This window comes from Charadrius vociferus, unplaced genomic scaffold, assembly GCF_000708025.1.
Source record: "Charadrius vociferus isolate BGI_N301 unplaced genomic scaffold, ASM70802v2 scaffold282, whole genome shotgun sequence".
Classification (NCBI taxonomy): domain Eukaryota; kingdom Metazoa; phylum Chordata; class Aves; order Charadriiformes; family Charadriidae; genus Charadrius; species Charadrius vociferus.
The window spans coordinates 10192297-10213980 of NW_009647731.1; the positions used below are offsets into that span (position 1 = coordinate 10192297).

At 38.2% G+C, this 21684-nt stretch overlaps 1 protein-coding gene across 1 annotated transcript in view; it reads left to right on the forward strand.

Moving 5' to 3' along the window:
• PPAPDC1A (phosphatidic acid phosphatase type 2 domain containing 1A) overlaps nt 1-17155 on the forward strand; it is a gene marked incomplete at its 5' end in the record, with an annotated part of 39960 nt that extends 22805 nt beyond the window's left edge. Inside the window, 2 exons of the mRNA XM_009881592.1 lie at nt 11193-11363; nt 16956-17155. Of these exons, the coding sequence (XP_009879894.1) occupies nt 11193-11363; nt 16956-17155 (371 nt within the window). The remainder of the gene's footprint in view (nt 1-11192; nt 11364-16955) is intronic.
• Between the last annotated feature and the right edge of the window lie 4529 nt (nt 17156-21684).

Sequence of the window (21684 nt, forward strand, 5' to 3'; positions counted from 1 at the left end):
GCTATCCAGCAAAATTCAGCAGACCTTCTTGAAGAAAAGCTGAAAGTAATGTAATTCTTCATGGTAATCTGTTATTTAGCAATACTGAGGACTTCATGAAAAATCAAGAATTGTACCAGATGTTCTGTTGCTTTCTTGATCTCAGGACTGTGATTTGCTGACGTGCAGTCCATTTGCTGTAATTTGTGATTCACGCAGGATACCAGAGGGGTGTGGGGGGCTTTTTGTTTGTTTTTACTTTTCCTAACCTAGAGACCAGATTATGCAGGGAACTCAAGAGAAGAGTGAGACTTCAGAGGAGACTAAGCAAAAACATGGAATCATCTTGAATCCTGGGTCATTACTGAGGAACAGAATGAATGACTCTGTGAGTCAACATGGTTCTTCCTCAAGTGCTGGAGAGGTGAAGTTATAAAGTCAGATGGAAGTATGAGTAAATCTCTGATTTTAGCTTTGATAAACCAGTTTTCCCAGCAGCTATTGCTGTTTCTTGGTCATTATAGCTGTTCAGTTTGCTTTCATCTGTGTAGGGAAGAAGCTTTATTACCTTTCAGTCTAATTCTCCCTTTTCTTTTGCCTGACTTTAGCTTTTCAGGTAACATTAGTAAGCTAAGGTTAAGGTATCTGCTTGATTTAACAGGCTGCAGAAGACTCCATTGCGATGTTGTAGATTTTAGCTGTATGTAAAGCTAAGACCATTGTTCTTCTGAATGATCTTTTCAGTTAAAAGGATTTTGAGTTACACTAGAGATCTAAAGATCAATTTTCATCTGTGAACTGCAGTGACAGCTCTTCTCTGGAGCAAAACGGGTCAGAAAGCTCAAGACTAATTTGAAAATGGATGGCTATCAACTCACCTCAGACAGGGGAGGCTGGCACATCAGTTTCTGACCATCTTTAAGAAAGAAGTCTCACTACACCACTGGCAAATATTGAGATTTCTTGAAATGGCCATTGCAGCGTAGTGCTGACATCATGCTCCGAAATGCATTCAGGATGGCTTTGTGTAGCATTTCTGTGTAAGAACAAACCAAACATAGAGATGTTTCTAAAACAGGTGTGACGTTAGCTCTTCCTTAGTAATACATCCTTCAATGTGGAGTTTTCTTTGAGGTAGGTAAGCTCAACAGTGGGTTGTTTCAGGCAGCACTTGGAACTAAGAGAAGTTTGGCTACTGCACTGTCTATGAGAAGCAGGTAAATAGCTCAAGCGAAACCATGGCTTGGCTGCATGTTCATTGTATTCACTGCATAAACACGCTCCTTTCCTCTCTTCTAACTTTAATTTCATGTCAAGCCCTGGTTTTGTGAAGGATATCCCTTCATCCTTCTCTGCAAAGAGGAGAATAGGGAATCATTGGTCTAGTCAGAATTCCTGTTTTCAGAACTAGCAGCTGATATTTGTGTGTGAATTTGGCCCCCGTCCCATCAGCTGTGAAACATTTTGATCAGGTTCAATCAGGAATGACTGCTAGAAGCAGTCCGCGCTCTTAATCTTGATAGGGTAATTTTCTATGTTTGTAGAGACTAAGGGTAAGACTTTCTGTGGCAGCGTTTTCATTCTGATCAGGCTTATGCTGTTGAAGGCAGTGTTATGACAGTCCCCTTTTGTAGCACTGTGTTTCACAACACGGTGTGGTCTTGGAGTGCACAATAAGAATAAACCAGAATATGTATGAGAGCGTTCTGCCTAGACTAGATCTACTTGGAAGTAAACCCAACCATTCTGTTTCCATGGGGACTTTAAATCTGTCTTCAGGGTGGTCACCTTCATGAGTTGGGGTATGTGTTTTCCACTCTACAAGAGTGGAAGAGCCACTCTCCAAATGATACTAGTTGACTCAAAACCCTTTTGAGCTGCAAGAGTGATAGAGATGACTCACATAAGTACATGTTCTTGTCATACAAATAAACCTGAGTCAATCCAGAATTATTTCAGTAAAAAAAAAAGAGTATCAACTACAATTCTGCTGTAAGGAAAAAAAATAATCAATAAAGACATTGAAATTGAATTATAAAGTTAAAATGCTAGGCATCGTTCTTTAGAGGTGACTGGCTGATTTATCAAATTACAGAAATCTCAGTCATAAAGATTACTGAAAACATTAATTTAGGTCTCTTGAAAGCAAGGGGGTATTAAAAGTCTCTTGAGATAAAAGCTATGAGATAAATGCAGGAAATCAAGCATATTATTTATGCCAGAAAGAGAAAAGTACAGAACATCTGCAGAAAGCCTCATTTGGATTTTGCTATTACTGTCAGTTCTGCGTAGAAAGCACCAGCTATTACGGATAAGTAAGTAGGTAATTTTTTTCCCCTCCCTTCTGCAGAGGACGGAACAAATAATGAAGTCAGTGTTTTAACTAACAAAACCTACACAAAAAAAAATGTGGAAAATGTTTTTAAAACTAATACTTTGTTGCAATCAACTGATTTGTCTGGTGATTTTCTGTTGAGACTTTTGGGGTTGTCTTTTTTCAGTCTGAACTAAGACAGTGGTTTTAGAAGTCTCTCTCTTTGGTGTTCCTACATTCTGTTTAAACAACCAGAAAATTTTGGAAAATGATTATGTTGGCAGATTCGGATCATGTTGGAAGGCAATGTAGGTTGGACTCATGGATGAAACTGTCAGTGGATAATAACATAGGAGGTCTTTTTAAAAAAAAGTCTCTTCTAGGGGAGGAGAGAGGATGGAAAAATCTTTGGATGGTTTTACTGAGGGAATTAATCAGACAATAGAAATCAGAATGGTTGACAAGATGTTTTTGATATCATAGGATTTCCACAGACGCTCAGGACTAAATATGATTTGAACTGGTGAGGGGTGCTCAGTGATGCAAGAACTTCTCTATCATATGATTAGCCATTTTATTCTTCATTGTATTAGCCTGTCTTCTTTGCTGATCTCTTCTCCCTGGTATCCGGTGATAGGACGCGTGTAAATGATTCAAAGCTGTGCCAGGGGAGGTTTAGGCTGGACATTAGGAAGCATTTCTTTACCGAGAGGGTGATCAGACACTGGAACAGGCTTTCAGAGAGGCAGTCGATGCCCCAAGCCTGTCAGTGTTTAAGAGGCATTTGGACAATGCTCTTAATAACATGCTTTAATTTTCAGTCAGCCGTGCAGTGGTCAGGCAGTTGGACTAGATGATCATTGTAGGTCCCTTCCCCTTCCACTTTCCCACTTCCTTGAAATCAGTAAGTTTGTGTTGATGAATACAGAAAGATCTTGTCTAGAAAAGATGGAACTACTAGTTGCCGTAAATAACAAAAAAGTCTAAAGGCAAGGGTTAAAAGATATTTATATCATCAAGCAATATATCACTTTTCGGTATCGTTTAGTATGGCAGGGAGGCTGGAGTCTGAATGAAAAAGAAAAGTGTTACTATATCCAGAGAATGCCTCTAGCAGTAGGGTACATAATGGGTAGGAGTTAAATATGAGGAGCAGGAGTATAATTTGGATATGCCTATTCATGGGCCTGGCTTTGATTCTGTTACCAAAAAATGTTATATGGCATTCCTTGGAAATGCCTATTTATCTCTAACAATGAGTCTCGATAACTGGTTCACATACCAGTGTCTGCATTTGTTTGGATGTGTCCCATTCCTCCTAGCTAGACTCTGCTTATTTGGGCAGAAAGCGTTCTTAGATTACTCCTAAATTATTTTTCTGTCCAGTCCACTCCTTGGTTTTGGGGGAAGGAGAGAGAAATCTCTTGTTTTTTTTTTCCTTCTCTAAAGCAGTTATAAAGTCTGTGACGGTCAGGCTAGGAGTCTCCTTGGTGTGAGTTGTGATCTTAGACAGGTAAGGGCTATTACAGTGGTTCTTAAAAGAAATAGCATCTTTGCTGTTGACTGGCTGATTGGTTAATATTTTATTTTCTCATATCTCCACAATTAAGTGTTCCACTCAGTATTGTTTGTCACTGTATAGTGCATTACCGTTGTATTACTCCCCAGGAGTTGCCTTCTCAGATGGTATCAAAGCTGATTAGGCAATTCATGCTTGTACCAGATTTGCTTGATGAAGCACTAATTAAACAAATGTAGTATTTGTGGTGTGTCTTGCTGTGTCACTAAAAAGAAGAAAGGAGACTGGAAGATATCATGTCTTTAGAGTGAAGGGACAGCTAGCTCCTCCTCCCCTTTTTCACTAAATAATTGAAATTAGTTGTAAAAATGAAAAGATTTTTACATTTTAAAAGCCATTCATTTGGTTGAAAAATTAAAATGATTTATGTGCTTCAGAGTGAAGAAATTATTGAATTTCAATAGAATTGTTTGCTATCCTGTAATAATTTATATAAAATATTACTGCAGTACATGTAATTATAGTTGGGTATCTAAATTTGAACTGTTAATTATCTTTAGCTAGCAATTTCATGGAGGATAATCATATTTCCTTCAGTTGAAAGTGAACATTTTAAGTAACAGATGAGCTACAAGCCACAGGTTTTTGGCAGTAATTGCCGCTACTCCCCTATTTTCAAGATAAATCTCTTAATTAACAGCTGTATGGCAGTGTCTCTCTGAAATATTTCACCCTCTTAAAGAAGAATCCAGGGAAATAAGGAATAGATTTATTAGATGTGCAATGAAAAAAAAAAGAACTCCTGTGGGTTTTATTGGCTTCTTAATTCAAGCTGTAAGTATGCTCAGGAATGGTTGTGTTTAACGTTTTTACCTCTGCTCTGACATATTTACCTCTCAGTACTCAATAACAAAGGCTGTTTGAATTCATGAGGGGCTTGTGAGATGAACTCTTTAAAGTTTAGTTTTCCAGCTCTAATAATTAAACAACTCCTGCTAGTCTGTTTGAGGTTCAGATTACGTATATGTCTAAAGTATACCTCCAAAAGACTTTCTATTTTTCCTGAATTTAAAAAAAAAGTCAGGTTTTTAATACATGATATCACATCAGTGTGAAACAGTGGTTCCTCATTGGTATTTATCCTACCTAGCAAACATAGTCTATGCATTGTCTTTTACACCGTAGCATTTAACGCAATAACTTTTTTTTTTTTTTTTTTAGCGGTAGTATATGGTGATATATTTTCTCCTTTTCTATGCTTGATTAAAGAGATTAATCCCAGTTCTACTGTGCACTCCAGAATGGACAACTTTACTTTTGCTGTCTTCAGAGGATCTAGACTGAATTGGAAATGAAGATACCCGCTTCCCAGTCCCTGATTCTCTCAAGAGAGTTATTTAAAAGTTCAAGAACCACTTGCATACTGATGTCATTCTGTCCTAGGTTTGAAACTGATACAAGTTCATTAGCTGGATGTAATTACACCAACTGTAATTGAGAAGCACAGAGATCTTGGCAATGAGTAAAGAGTGAAAAACATACCTTGCAGAGAAAGATGACTTTTTAGTCTGATACAGTTGTATGATTAGGGCTGAGTTTGCGAGACAGTCTCTTGTAGCTTGTATTAATGCTAAGGCTGCTTTGATTAGTGCGTGAGTTCTGACCTCTTCTCTTTAAAGTAATTCCAGAATCTGAGCCCTTTGAGGCTCATCTTTGCTGTGTTCTCAGAGAAAGGAGATTTCTTCAAGGTTTCTGTCAACAAAAATTGCAAAACAGGCTATGGAACAGGTTCACTTTTATGGCTTTTTATAAATGGCATCATTAACTGAACAAATCAGAACTTAGTTCTTATTTTTTGGTAGCAGTGAGACGCACCCTGAGACTGCTTCAGATATTTCAGGTGTAATGAGGTATCTTGAAAGGTGCATGAAAATAAAATATGTCAGAAAAAACAATATTCACGAGAATCCACTGTGACAGTCCTGCAAAAACAACCTAATAATGAATACTCTAGTTACTTGCTTTTCACATAATATACGTCTATTTTTGTTCTAACATGTCTCTGTCTCTGGTATCTCCTTTTTGTTTCCCAAGTCCCTGCATACATTTGTATTTTGTGATGTGCTTTTCATGTTGCTTCTGCCGAACTGTCTTTCTTTGTGAAAAGAAATTAATAAAGCTAAGCCAAAGGGAAGGTGATTGACTGTCCCACATAGAAAAAATAAATAATATTTTGCCTGTGATAATAGGCTCAAAACGTTCTCTGGGAATTGGACTTCTATAAAATCCTCTTTGAATTGAATTTCAGCATTAAAATTTATGCAGCCATTTGGTATCATACTTTTTCCTTCAGGAAAGATAAATATTTCAGTCTTTGAACAGTGTGAAACTGAAAACATTCACCAGTAGCCCCAGCTAAAATTGCAGTAGGCTGCTGTGCAATTCCAGTGATGAATAGTATGTGTTTGCGTTTGGAAAATATACAGTAATCACTGCAAGTATAAAGCATTACAGACAAAGAGATGGATCATTTTCTCTGATTGTTACATAGGCGATTTGAATGGTTGTTTTGCAGTTTCATAATTTGTTGCCACTTAAATAAGTTGAGGATTTTTTCTTCAGCTCAAAAACTGCTTAGTGTAAGGAAAACATGTATTGCTTGCTTAGCGAAGCATCCACTAAAACTTGAGAAGCTGAAGATTCTCATGGGGTAGTTTAATTTCCAGAAAACACCCACAAAACCAATTACATTTTTAATGAATAATTTATTTGGGGTGCTTTAAATTGGATTCTTTTTCACAGTTTCTCACTTTATGCATTTCAACTTGGTAATTGGTTTGGTTCCTACAGATAAGTTTTTAAAGCCACCTAGATCTCCTGTCTGGAGAGTATCAGATGTCAGGATGGGGTCTGCTGTGTCTCTACATGCTATCATAGTCTTTATTACTTCTGTGAACTTTGTGGCTTTTGGTTTTTTTTTTGTTTGTTTTTTTTTTTTTTTAAAGAAGGTGATAGAAACAAACTGAAAGATTAAGTGTAATGTAGTTTTATTTATTCCAATAATGAGAATGCCCAAGAGGAAGCTGTTTTTTGACATGCTTCAAGTACCATTACGGTATAGTTTTAAAATGTGCCTTCCAACAGGAATTGCGGATACCGCGCCTACACAACATGAGATGAAAGGCACTCTCTTAAGTTGGTAATTCCTAAACCATTAAGATGTAAAGGTCAAAACACCTTTATTGTCTTCACACAGAAGTCTATAGCTATCCAGTTATTTCTAAAAACCTGTTCAAATGGGGGGGGTTGACTCTTCTATTTTCTGCCCTGTACTGGTTGCTCATTCATCATATCTGCAAGGCTCGGACATGGTTCCTCTGCAGAGCGCCATTATCCCCTTCGAGGTTTTCCATGGTGACAAGGTTCTGCGCCCTTTGATCAATTGCAAGATGGGAGCTTAGTACATGAACTCCTTGGGCAGAAGTCATACCAGATTTTCGGGCTTTTTTCTATAAAGTATTTTGCTCGTGTCATTGCTGTAACAGTAAATAAAAGTGCTCGGATACTTCCTTTCGCTTATACCTCAATAGGTGCTTGTAACAGAGTGTTTGCATCAATTCTGCATGTACTTGATTATTGTGAAACGGGAGCAGCACTTCTTGTAGGAGGGCTGCTGGAGATCCTTGCTGATTTTTTGCCTATGTAGTGGTGTTTATGTTTCTCTCCCGATTGTAAGTGTTTTACTGAATCAGCTCCTCAGATGAAGGTGGCCCATCATGATGGTGGTTTACAATTTGATCGTGGTTTTGTCAGTAAAAACTTCACCAAGTGAAGTTATCATTATGCAGAATGATAACTTTTATTATAACATTAGGCGGTATGTAAAACGTTAGGACATGTGATGTGTGTATGTGTGTGTTTGCATTTTGTTTGTGATACAGTGAGCTACTGACTGAAGCTGGTGCAGAAAAAAAAAATTGCTCAAATATGTTCTACTGATTGACCATTTCTTCAGTGTAAATATCACCTTTAGGCCCAGAATTCTTGAAGACTGAATTGTTTTTCTTAATGTTTTTGATGGACAACATCTTCAAAATACAGCTGTCAAGCAAAGTTGCCTACATGGAGTGCACAGCAACTGAGTTGTCTTGGAATACATAGTTACCTTTATGATGGATACTCCCACATCCCGGAGTGTTCAGCTGTTAATTCCATGTGCTTTTCTGCTGACTCTGCACATACTGGGACTATTGGGTCAAGCAGCTCTTTCTGGATGTGCATGCCCCAGGGTAAGGGAGGTCAATCTTACAATATTGCAAAGTAAAGCTGCTCTGCAGAATGTTAGTTTCACAGCCACAAGCTAGAGCATCATTATATTACTTTTCCATTTTGCATTAGGCATAAGTTCCCCTGGAGGAGTGTTTGTGAGTCTCTCTTCTTCCTGACCTTTAGTTTAGAGGAACGCATCAACCATCTAAGGCAAAATCTTCCTTTGTGTCTAGTGCAAGTCTAGACCCTGCGGAACTTCTGTGTTCATTCGTGAGCACCTCCTGGAAATGAGGCAGATCCTGAAAAAAAGAAATTCCGGGGAAATAATTTTTTAAGAATATCACAAGGTTTGCTCTAAAGCCCATTTAGCTGAATCTGCTGCTGCTGTCCACCACACATTTGAATTGCCTGACAAGTGGTAGTAATCCTGAATACAAGTCTGTGTGAACTGAACAGCTACACTACGGTTTGGGTAATATTTCTTTATGCCCTCTAAATTGCTAGGCATTGTAGGTTCCCTGAAGATGAAGCCACAAAGTGCTTGATGTTTCTGCCTGGAAATACTGTCTTCAGATTTCAGTTAATCTTCTTTTAAGGATCTAGAAAATAATAACCTGGGATGTAAAATGGAAATATGAACATAGAACTAATTTTTGAGAGGAAGTGTTTGAAAGTATTCGTTCCGGGATTGCACTTGATACTGAATATCGACGACAGGTTTAGTTTTGCTCACTCCAGTTACTCAACTGGCAGATGGAATGATGCAGACGAGTCCTGGCCTTGCAGTCTCAGGTAAGTTTATATACGTTTCTAGTTCCAAAGGTCTGCAGAATGGACAGCCCTGTGTCTGCTCACACAGATGCGAATGTGTGTTGTCAGCCATCACAAAAACCCGCAAACCTATAAAGAGCTGCAGATCTTTGATACAAAAGACAATGCCACAAAAATTATCTAGTGCAACAGGAAGAGCACAAAAGAGAGAAAGCAGTGTTGTCTTTTGTCCTGTTCCAGTGGCTAACCTAGGAAACGTGAGAGGCACAAGAGAAAGGTGACACTGGAAAGAAAAAGAAATGTTTATTGTTGGTTTAAGTGTGTCAGTCTACACTGGGTACTAAAAGTTGGAAAGGATGTTTGGAAAGGGAGGGAGGGTATTCCAATTTTCTGAAATATGTTGTCAGGATCATAGATTGATTTTTTTTTTCCATGGTGGCTATAGCCTGGTGCTCTGACTATGCATATAACAGCCTGTTTCTGTGTAAGATATGCTGCTCTTAGGAAAATACATTAATTTCAAGACTGACATAGAAATGTCAGAAGAAATGATTTCTTCTTCTCCTATAAATAGTCTGAAAGGCAAAGTAAGTTTATATGACTCTCAAAGGTCTGTACACAAGGAGGTAACCCAGTCTGCAAGAAATCTTATTTATTCAGGATTGTTTGTTATGTTTTAAAGTTTGCCTCCCACTGTCTTCTGACAAGTACAGAATCAGCACTGGATGAAAATGCTTCTAGGAAACAATATATTTGGTATACTGGTTTGACGACTAATCAGCAGTCTGTCTTGCTCCACTATGTCTAAAGAATTGTGTGTTAGAAGATGAAATGCAAATCTTCAGTAATTGCATTCAAACAGCTGTGTCGTGTAAACTTATGAAACCACTTCATTGTACTGTCAGCTAAAATTGACCATCCCATAGATTTATCAGCAGAACACAGAGTAATTACCTTGTCACATCTACTGTTTGGGAACATGAGGAGAAGGGCATTTGAAAAGCCCTGGCAGATTAGAAAGAAGGTGCATGTTTGACCCAGCACGGATAGTGATTTTACCTCAAATTCACTGATAGCGGAATCAGAACAAAATTTTATTTTATGAATGTGACCTAGTACCTCTTACAGAGTTGCTTAGATATCACAAAGATAAAAAGCATAAAGATAGTTAGAAAAAGGATTTCAAATGTTTGGATAAATATTGATAGTTTTGCTATCTGTGCTTTACATGCTTATATTCTATTTTGGTCTCTGCAGTCAGGAGCAAAATTGAGTATGACATTTGTGGAGGAAATAGAAGATGTGTTTCACAAAGCTACCTCTTCAGCCGCAGCACTAATTTTCCTACATTAAAAAAATTAATAATTAAATGTTTTTTGAAAATGCATATTTTTTTAAAAAAATCCATCCAGCATCTCTGGAAGGTGAACAGCTGCAGAATGAAAGAAGTTCAGTACAGAAACTTGGTGCCTGAGTTCTGTCGTCATTGCCAGTTGAGCACGTTCTATAGAAACAGGTTAATGGGACCTAAAAATATCATTTAAATGTAATTAAATTGCAGTACAACCTGACTGAATCCTTTTCTGCTTTGAACCTTAACTTTTTAGAATAGGTCTAATATCAGGAGAGACATGCTGAAGGTTAAACATTGAAAGAGCTTTTGTGACTCAAGTTAAAAATTTGCCTAAACGTTTAATTTAATGTGCACATAAAATCAAGGATTCTTTCCACAGCTGATGTTTGCCTCAGAAGAAAAAGGTAAATTGCTGAAGGAAAAAATGTTCAATTGCTATTGGATAGATGAATGTCTAGAGGTACCACAATACTTGCAGACTTGTCAGATTATGTGAAAGCTGAGTATCTATGAGAAAGAGGTGGATTTGCTTTGCAGTGTTTACTTGCCTGATTGTTTGCATTGCTACATAGATAACACCACAGCTGTGGAAAACATATGTATGTCATGGATCTTGTGGGAGCCTACCTGCTCCCATTCAGCCCCCAAAATCCATGGGTTTTTTTAAGATCATGAGTGCTTTATTTAAAAAAGAAAGAACACAGAAAAATTCTCTACCTAGGCAATTTGCTAAATCCCTTTAAAATACTAAGTTATAACAGCATCACTTATATTGTTACGTAGAAATCGCCATGCAAATTGTGAAATTCCCTCAGTTTTTTGCATATGGGTATTCTCAATATATCTTAGCTCCTAGTATCACCCTAGAAGGTCCAAGACTTCTCTGCAGTAGGAGGATCTTGCTGTCAGATCTTAAAGGATCTTAAGGGATAGTATGGTACAGTGTTAGTGACAAAATACTGTAATCCTGTGTTTTTCTTTATCAGTTGCATTTTCAGGCCTTGGCTTTACCACCTTCTACTTAGCTGGAAAGTTGCACTGCTTCACAGAGAATGGCCGGGGGAAGAGCTGGCGGCTTTGTGCAGCAATTCTCCCACTCTACTGTGCCATGATGATTGCCCTGTCACGTATGTGTGATTACAAACATCACTGGCAAGGTGAGCCATGGAGATACCTTTTCCCTACTCCCCCCCCACTTAAATCACATGAGTTACAACACGATAGTACTTGCTCCTGGATTGATGCTGAGGCTTTCAATGTCTGATAATAATGCAGGGGCCCTTTACCGTTCTATATTTTTACATACACAATGTACATCATCGTATTTGTAGACAAATCTACATCAGTGTTTTTTTACATCATCATTTTGTTACAAATGTACATTAATGCCATAGCTGGTATGGATGGATCCAGCTGTAGGCTGGATCTGGCCCATCCGAGTAGCTCTGTTGTGTGGCTTAGTCCTTCTCTACTGCTTTTCCAGGTACCTGCAATGTTCTTGTTGGGTATGTGAGTGATTGCTAAGATGTGGTTGCATTATACTAGACTGAAGCATCTGTGAGTAGCTAGTCATTGCACAGATGCCCTCAGTCATTTGTCTATGTTCTGGTCCTTTGATGCACGTGATGTAACACGCTACTTTTCATTCTAATCAAAGTATATTGGGTCTGAGGTGGGTTCATGGCCCCTCCTTTCAGAAGTATAGAAACATTGCATACTAAGCTACATAGCATAGGTTGTAACAGATTCTACCCACACTGAAAATCTTGCTGAAAAATTGGATGTTTTCTGTTCTCTTAATTTTTTTGGCCAAGGTTGTAATTGCTCCCATGGTGTCCATTCCACACTTTCCAAAGTCGAGTCCTACTTAAGGAAGATAAATATTTCATCTTTTTGTTACATCTTATTAAAAATGAGTTTCCATAGCTTTGGGCTGCAAATATTTCAAGGCTGATATTTTGTTGTACTGACTGGATGTTAGTGTGATGGTGCCATACATGTGGTACCAATGCATGTTTGTTAGTTTGTAACAGCAAATAAATGCTGAATGTATTCAATATGGATGAGTAGGTCATTGAAGCAGCATGCAGTGTCTTTCTTGATCATAAAGTACATCCACAAAGTTAAAGAAACATGCAACACAATCTTAAATGCTACCTTTGTGAGGGAATGACAGTTATTGACAGAATGGGAGATGGCTCGTAAGACTCTAACAGCAGCGTTTGATATGTGGGTGAGTTGTATAAAATGTCTGCTCCTGGATGAACCTGCATCATTAAAAGTCTATGTATAATGAACAACAGGGGATATTCTTAAGTGGAGCATCGACAGTCTGAAGGATGCTTAATCCTAATCTCTTTTTAATTTACTTGTTATTGCTTCTAGCAGAAACTTCGGATCTTCATATTGTGTGATCATTCTCATGTAAATGAGGCATCATTTTAATACAAAGTAACTAGAGCAGTTACCTTTCAGGAGGTTTCTTAGTGAGGTTGAATTAACTAGGATTGACCTTCATAGCTTCAGGGCCATGCCGCAGCATCCTCTCTTCCTGCGCGGTTGGCACTTCTGGCATGTGACACCAGTCAGAACAGCTGCATCTGTCACAGGAAGACTGTTGTCTCAGAGTCCTTTAAAATTCAGGCGTGAGACGTAACTGATATAGAAGGCTATGCTATTTATTAATTACACATTTATATTACTGAGGTACAATTCTATGACTTCATTCTATTAAGTCAGAATATACCACGCCTTACCCTCCCACACTGAGGCTTTCGGGCATGGTCCTGGTAGAGAATCTGGCAGGTTGTCCACATGGCTTCTGTCCAACATCCACAGGTCAGTTTACTACTGTCTGTCAGCATCTACATTTCACTGTCAGAAAATCTTACCATCTATTATTTCTTTTACCATTTCTTGACCCTCTTTTTTATCTCCTTTGTACCCGCCTTTCTCCACAGGTTTCCTGAGAAAACCAGCCTGTAATTACTTTTTTCCCTGCTTATCCCCATATTCCTATCAGAAATACCAGACTTGGTATTTCTAATACTGTTATGTAGATCATCTTGGCTTTATGTAGTACTGCTGGTATGGTACTGCTGGCGTTGCAGATTATACTCCCGTCAAGTTCCTGAGTACTCCTTTCAATTATCTGCTTCATACTGGTTATATATTGTTTATGTTTTCTAAGACATATCATTCTGTTGGTTCGTGGACATAGTTTCAATTAAGTACAGCGTATCTTGTCCCACTGAGCATTTCTTATCTCATACTGCAGTCAGCATGCCAGAGCAAGACTCATCCATGCTTTTTCTTGCTCTGTTTTTTGTGTCGGTGCAGCATCCCTTTCTCCCATAGCATCACTGACCGTTAGACTTCACATGTTCTTTAAGGAGTCTGCTGGTTTCCTGCAGAGGCCTTGTCTGGTCACAGGGCTCATTACTCTTCTTTGCTCACCGACACTTGGAGTCGGAGAGAGCCTCCAGCACAAAGCTGCTGAATGTGAGGCGCCTTCCACACCAGGCTGGCAGGCAGGACAGACAGTAGAGTTACCAATCTCATGCTCAATGTGTGACGCTTGGCTGGTTTGAACTCTCTGTTAGAGAGAGAGAGGAGTGTGAATGAATGTGAATGGGAGTATACAGGTTTACTCTCAAGTTTTGAATACGTTTGTAGCTTGTACCATCTCTTGCCAAGAGTAAAAATTATTTACATACTGAAACATGTGCCATGAAGCAGATTATTATGGTGTATTTCATATGTAATAGGAGAAAACTACACCCAAGAGGTTGCGATTGTGTCCATTACAGCCGCTCATATTTTTACCTTTAAAGTTTGAGGAGATGGAGCTGAAAACCCAGTTCTTCCCAAGCTAAGGACAGGCCTGGCAGACATTATCCTGCAGGTGACCTATGCTTTTACCTGAAAGAACTGCATTCTCAAGGGAGAGACTAGTTCACTCTGTAATATACAGCACAGAAGCTCAGGCCTCATCTTTTCTGCTCAGCAGAGTCAACCGATTGTCTTAAATTACTTATGGTGGCTTTGTGATGGTCTTAACTATGCTGTGGGGAATGAACACGGACCATTAATGTAATGTCCAAGATTTAGCGTACGGTAGGTGAAAGATGGAGCTGAGTATCTTTATATTAAAAAGCCATTGAGTGGGCTCAGAACATTAATATTATGAGTAGTTTATGAGCTCCCTTCAGTTTGGCTGGAAAATGTAGTATTCAAATGCTTGGTGTTGGTATTGGTGAATATTAGGATCTTTCTTTATGAATTGTGAATGTTGAATCGTGAAATTGACTGGTTTTAAGTCCCTAGATCACTGTATAGGCTAATAATTCTGAAAATGCTAATTTACTCCTGAAATAAGTGGAAATTTTGGATGAAAAAAAGTAAAGATAAATACTGAGACTGAAATAATATTCTTTTCCTTTGTGGGCAAAGTAAAAAAAAAAAAAAAAAGGAAGCTGTGGCTATCATGAGTTCAAGCAAAACACACAATTGTTGTCTTCAAAAACAGAAGTCAAAATAGCTGCCTGTGTGTTTGCTCAGTACCCCCAGTCAAGGTCAGTAAGTTGGAAATCTTTGGCATAAGTCTTGTAGTGAATTTTAATTGCTGTGGTGCCCAAATGGAGGCCCAGAGTTGCATGCATGTGTTGTGAAAGAAAGAAAGGCAAGTTTTCAGCAAGTCTTGAAATACTTCGGAGTTTGTAGTGGATTGGCAGAAATCTGGTGTTTCTCCGTAATTAAAAATAGTAATCATAGGCTTGACCTCATTGTTAAGTAAAACAAAATAGCAGCTGAAACAAGATTCAACCAACCACAGTTAAAGGAGGGTAATCTGAGAATTGCAACCAGCACAGGTTTATAGAAAACTAATCTTGTCACAATAACTAAATATGGTACAAGTTGATTGATAGTGTAATAGTAGTATACGATAGTGAAAATTCTTGCCCTTGATACCTTTTGTACCGTGACAGTTTGACAGGGACAGTCCAAATGGTACAAAATCAGTCAGGTACCAGTGTGGGCAGGATAAGCTGCTGTCTGCTTGCAAATACTGTGTACACACAATCACCTTTCAAAATCTTACTTGAGTATCTATTACATTTGTTATAGATTCATTATGTCCTTTTGCGTGTAGGAAGAGAACATAGGATGGGAAGGGATCTCCTAGGTGATAACAGTCTCGTCCTCTTCTTCAAGGGACAACTGTGACTTATAATCACATTTCTTAAATTTATCCATCTCGATCTTAAATTTTTCAGGTTCCCTTGCCCCAGCTATTCCTGTTAAAAGGCTCTTCAGAATCTCACTCCTCCGATGACTACAAGCCTTTTAGTACCCACTGAAAATTGAACAACGTGCCCTTTGTCCTAATATACACTAGACTGACAAACTAGGGTGTTTAATCCATATTTAACTATTTTAGACAAAAACAATTTGTATTGATTAACCCTTCTTTGTCATTAAACTCAACGATTCTCTAATTTTATTACACTGTGGTTTCTTTGTAACTGGAAGTCAAATACAGAAACACAGGTGTACACAGATGATGCGGAGCTTAGTAAGCCTCGTTAAAATAAAACATGGTACCAAGCCGTGTTCTAGCCAGTGCCTTTTGTCTCGCTTTCATTATTGTTTGTGTTCACATCTGAGGCTTTCAAAGTCAGTGTGTGTTTTCAGCAAAGTTTTTCTCTGGTTGCTTGAAAACGAGACACAAGATCAGGCGAGTATATTAGCAAGAAGCAAGGAGAACCTGACAGAACAAGTCCTCTTACCCTTCAGGTGCTATGCGGTTCCTATGGAAAACTTAAAATTGCCTGTGTGTACGAGCTGCAAATATCTCATTCAATGGCCTTATTTTATTTTATCTTATTTTATTTTCTGGTAGGAGTACAGGATAGTAAATAGCATCAAAGAAAGATATTCAAAAAGTGTTAAATCAGTTAACAGGTATGCTTAGTCTTTGACCTTCCAGGTGGTTTTAGGAAAAATTGACCCATCTTGAAATTGTTCTTGACAGCTATCTTTCTCAGAGGCCTTTCAGGAGCTGCAGGGGAATTGTTGAAACAAATTGTTGTAGCTATAGTGGCCCACTTCCTGAAGGAAGATAATTTTCCATCCTACATCCTACCTGCTCCCTGTCTGCATTGGAGAATGCCTTCTGGAATACAAACCAGTCAAAAGTAGATCTGGGATTTTAGCCGCCATCTCCCCTGGGGTGCTTAGACAGAGACAAGGAGCAGATTGTAGTCAGTGCAATAGTTTGAGGTGTACCTGTCAGCAGGAGAGCTCTGGATGCTGTAAACAGCATAGTTCGACTGTATTGTTCATGAATAGAAAACCTGGTGGTGGTGGTGGTCACTGTAAATCATGGCAAACTGAAAGAAAACATGTGGGTTGCCTATCCTTAAACGCTGGTCAATGGTGAGCTGGAACATCATGAATGTTTAATGCCCCATGGAAACCGTTCTATTTCCCCTGTTCATCTCCTGAAACGTAGCAAATCATCTACATTTTGGGTATTCAAAATGTTGGAGATGTCCCCCCGAGAATACTGATTTTATGTGTTCTATGTGATTGTGGTATTCGGCTCCAAATTCTTTATGGAAATTTGAGGTTCACATTTTCTGGATTAAACACTTCCAGGTCAACCAAAGGTATTTTACTTACAGTTGTCACTACTGTCTGTCCTTTCCATGGTAACATACTTCTGGTTTTGTTTCTTTTCTACCTAGATGCTTTCGTTGGAGGGATCATTGGCCTCATTTTTGCTTATATTTGCTACAGACAACACTACCCTCCTTTGGGTAATACAGCTTGTCATAAATCTTACGTCAGCCTGCTAGATCAGAACTCTGTGAAGAAAGAAGAGAGACCTACAGCAGATAATGCTACTGGCCTGCCTCTAGAGGGAATAACTGAAGGTCCTGTATGACTTTAAGAAATGTGCAGAGTGAACTTTTAGCCTTCTCACATTTCCTCCAAACTGGTCTCTTAACACGGTGTTTCTTACTGTATGTGTTTTTTCTTTTGTTTCTTTCCTTTTTATAAAGAAAAATGAAGTATTTTATTTTTAATGCTGTAATATTATCATACTTTAAAATTTTCAGTTCGTATTGACTTACTGAATTATCTGTTTTCAGTCTACTACAAACAGATAGATTACTTGAGGGAAAGGGAAAGAACATTAATGAAAGCAATCCCATGTGGAGAATAGTTAAGAGAGTAATTTTAAGAAGATGTGGTTGAGGATATAGTAGATCTGGAAACAGATTTTCTGAAGCACTGAGTGTCTCCTAGAAAGTTCTGGTTGTCTTCAGCACTCATTGATTTTGATGGGTGATGAGTACACACAGCACTTTTCATCAGATATTCAGCATCTGTTGTGGCCAGCCATTTCTTTCCATAATTTGATAAGTTGGGCATCATCCTTATCTTTCTCTTGTTGCCTTCTAACATAAAAATCTCCATATGCTGGTAGAACGTATTAATTGTCAAGTTTTGACATGGTCATTCTGAGCTACTAATGATCAAGGAACCAAAAGGTATGAATGGTTAAGTGTTTCTGAGAGCCAAGCCTCATGCATTAGTAGTTCCATAGGATGATGCTGATGTTCAAGAAGTTCCATATGTTAAAGTTATCAGCTTGCAATAATGTATATGTTCACAGGATGGATTAGAAACTTGGTATTACATCATTAGCAATTTTTTGAGAGCTCTTGCAGTTATTACCATCAAAACAAAATGAAAGAACACCCATGACATTCAACAGGCTGAAGTCTTTAAAATAAATTTTAAAAAATCCTAAAACTGTGAAGATAAAGAAACACAATGTTTTTTGTGAATCTCTGTGTGCCACGTTCATTCTTGTGTAGTGACTTACTGCAGCATTGGTGATCTAAAGATATGCAAAGATTTTCCTTTGTGACTTTGGGCCCATAACCATGAACGCTTGTGGTGGTTTCCAGCACTAACATATCCAGAGGAATGCTGGAGACAGTTTTCCATTAGACTCATTCCACATTTTCAGCTCATCATGTTCTGGAGCATGGTGTTTGCGAAGGTTGGCTTGGAACCTGAATTGAAACTCACCTGAATCAAAACACTGTTGGTAGGGAGAAGATAACTAAGTGTATGACTTTAGTTAATTTATTATTGGTAGGATCCTGTTTTGTTATGTACACACTATGCAGTATACATCACATTCCTGTGAAATGATGTACCTTTGGATGGCAAAATGTCAGATTCCAGAATTTTCTTTCTTAGATACCCTGTGAAAATGCAGGCAAATGTTCCAGACGCCATCTTGGCAGTTGAACATTTCTTAGCCGGAGCTGCTGGTTACAGCGATGAAGATACTGTTGATCAACAACCATTATTACGGTGCTTTAGACTGGAGGAGACTGCTGCCATAGTTATAATTTATGTGTTCCTGTTGGAATTTGTATTGGCCTTGTAGGCATTTTGTGATTCGAACGGCTCAATGTCTTTATGTAAGGCTTGTCATTTACTTTTCTCCAAGGTAAGCTTTGTAGATTTTTTGAGAAGAGCTACTTCCTGATTGGCAACACTTGAATTTTTATAGAAAGTGAGTAAATTAGAGTCCCTTTTAAAGTAAATGTAATAATTGTGTACAAGAGGATGCAACCATTCTATATTTAAACATATATGATATTTGGGAATAACTATAAATAGGAAATGACATTAAGAAGCAGAATGTGATAGGCGTGAACCCAGGAGGGTGCTCTAGAAATTAGGCCTGATCTACTTGTAAAACTGATACCAGTTTGACTGTGTCAGCGGTAGGATTTTTTTACTGCCAGTTACGTTATTCTGAGCTCTGGAATAGAGACAGTTACCAAACGTAACTGTGGTTTTGCCGGTGTATATATGCCAGTTCACAAAACTGGCATCAGCGAAGCAAAGTTATTCTGGCATTGCATTTGCACTGGATTTGACCGAACACTTCTCTAGTGTAACTGAGGTCTTATTCTAGAAATCCGCCCAGTTTAGTGGAGGCTTACTCTTTCTATAAAGTTTTTAAACCATCCTACAGAATTCTGTAACAGGGATACCATTTTCTATTACTTCATATGGGAGGATTAATGAAAGCCCTAGAGTAAGGGTCTCATCTCTTTACATTGTATAGGGATTAGCCATTAGCTTTTTCTTTCAGCAGAAAAAAAAAATCTTAAATCAAAATTAGAGGTTTAATACTGATGCATAGAGCATTTTGCATGTTTTTGTATAGATCTGGCTTATTCTCAAAAATGAGTGGGGCCTCCTAACTGTGCTGTACACATTCCCAGTATTTTAACGGCTTTTGATACAACAAGCTACAATCTTCTTTGGGATGGGGAAAGCTTCTACAGTCCTCAAATGAGTATTGGATGTTAAAAGATTGGAATATGAACTGTAATGCAGCATAAATACTTACATCGCAGGACTTATTGGTGAACTTTGGAAAGCAGTAAAGAATAACGTATTTTAATGGGAATAATTAAATTGAAAGTCATAAAATGGACAATGTAAAAGCTTGGATTAAAATGTAATTAAAATTATGAAAGACTTAATGAAGTGAAACTTCTGGAGGGATCTGTGGGGGCTGTAATTACCAGTGCAAAGTCAGTGTAGCTAGGAAGGCATTTTTGTGGATCAATGTATTTTAATCTCATGCTTTCTCAATGTGAAGGAAATGTAATGTTGTAACGCACCAATAAAACAACACATGAATGTGGGTTTGTACATCTGTGTGTTACCGTCATTTTGAGAAGAATAACAGTTACCCAAGTTAGTTTCATTATAAACCACATGGAGTATTACAAAAAAAACCAAGCCCTAATGTGACTGCGTTATTGATAAACAGCAACAGTTCCAAAAGTCAGTACTGATACCACTAAAATGGAGCAGCCTTCCCCCTTTAACCAAAAATATGCTATCCAGCTTTCGTCCAAGAAAATGTACAGTGTAAGTCCGCAAGGTGGAAATTTTGAAATATTCAACCAACTAAACTGCAACTGGTCCCTTTATCTGTCAGGTTGCACATCTCAAATAATACTAGGGGTGCCACAATAAGAAATGTGATTAGACTAGAAAAGAATAAAGAAATCTAATAGAACATAGCAGAAATACCCTGAAACCACGAGAAGTACAAGATTGCGAACGAGTCAGTAAAATGTCCCGGTAGTGAATGCGTGTCTCAGGCAGTGTGTGAGGAACACAGCTGGAGCGTTTATGCTGATTCATTCTCAGATTTTGTTGTGTGCAATTTGGACTGATTTGGCTTTCTGTTCTTTCCCTGTGCATACAGCAAGTTCTTTCTATTTAATGTGATAAAATGAACCTAATTTTCCTTCTTTCTTTCCATAATTAAAATATACTGTACTATGGATTAAAAAAAAAAAAAGTTAAAAAGCCTTGTTTTTGTTTTATGCTACTAAAATTCCATTTGCCTCAGTGGAACTGCTCTGGATCACTAAGCACATCACATCCAGGAGGTGGAATAAAGCCTTCAGAGCGTTTTTGCTCACACTCTTAAATTTCTAGGAGTATAATTAGAAAAATAGTGCAACTAATTTGACTGCAATTGTGTTTTCTTGTGATAACATATATCCCTCCTGAGTTAGAAGACTGTTGGGTTGCTCTGACCTAGCGGAAAGGGAAAAGTCTTGAACGCAGCAGCATCAGGATGATGGGAGTGAAAAGGTTAGACACGTTTCTGTGGCTTTTGATGTTCAGAATGTGTTCAGAATTGCCACAAGCAATAGGTAACAACGATTATAAAATTTCTATTTTACCTGTTCACCAGTGTTACTGCACACAGTAGTACTGTGCAGGCTGGGACAAACACAGTACGGGTCCTGTATTGAAGAGTTATGATGTATTTATATTAATTCAGGGAAAGAAAATAGAAATTCTGTTCTGTATCATACCAGTGTAAGCACTGCTGTATTGCATGGAGTTAATTCACAATAATACTCTTTTTTTCAAAGCAAAATTTGAGATTTTGGTCTTCTGTCACTGCCATCTTGCTTCCAGTAAACTCTTGTCAACTTAACATGAAAAGGAGAGCCTATAGTTCCTTTCCAGACATATGTGTTATATTGCAATAGACATCCTGATATAAGTGTGCTTGAAACAAAGGACTGTTTCAGGGGCTGTGTGCCTGAACATTTGTCTTCTTGGGAAGGACGGTCTAGAGATTCACAGTTACTTTTTCAATAGGGCAGGAGAAAATCAACCGCTGAAATATCATTGCTTCACCTTCAGGGTCCCTCTGTATAACAGAGACTAGAGCGGTTTAAAAGCTGCATGAATGTCTGTTCTTGATTCTGTACATGCTCATAACAGATAATTTCTTCCTTGCAAGAGAAAATACTAAACACTTGTTATTTTTCTCCAGAATTCTCATTGACCAAAGAATCTATGCGTCCTCTCCAGATGTTCCAGTGTTTCTCTCTAATG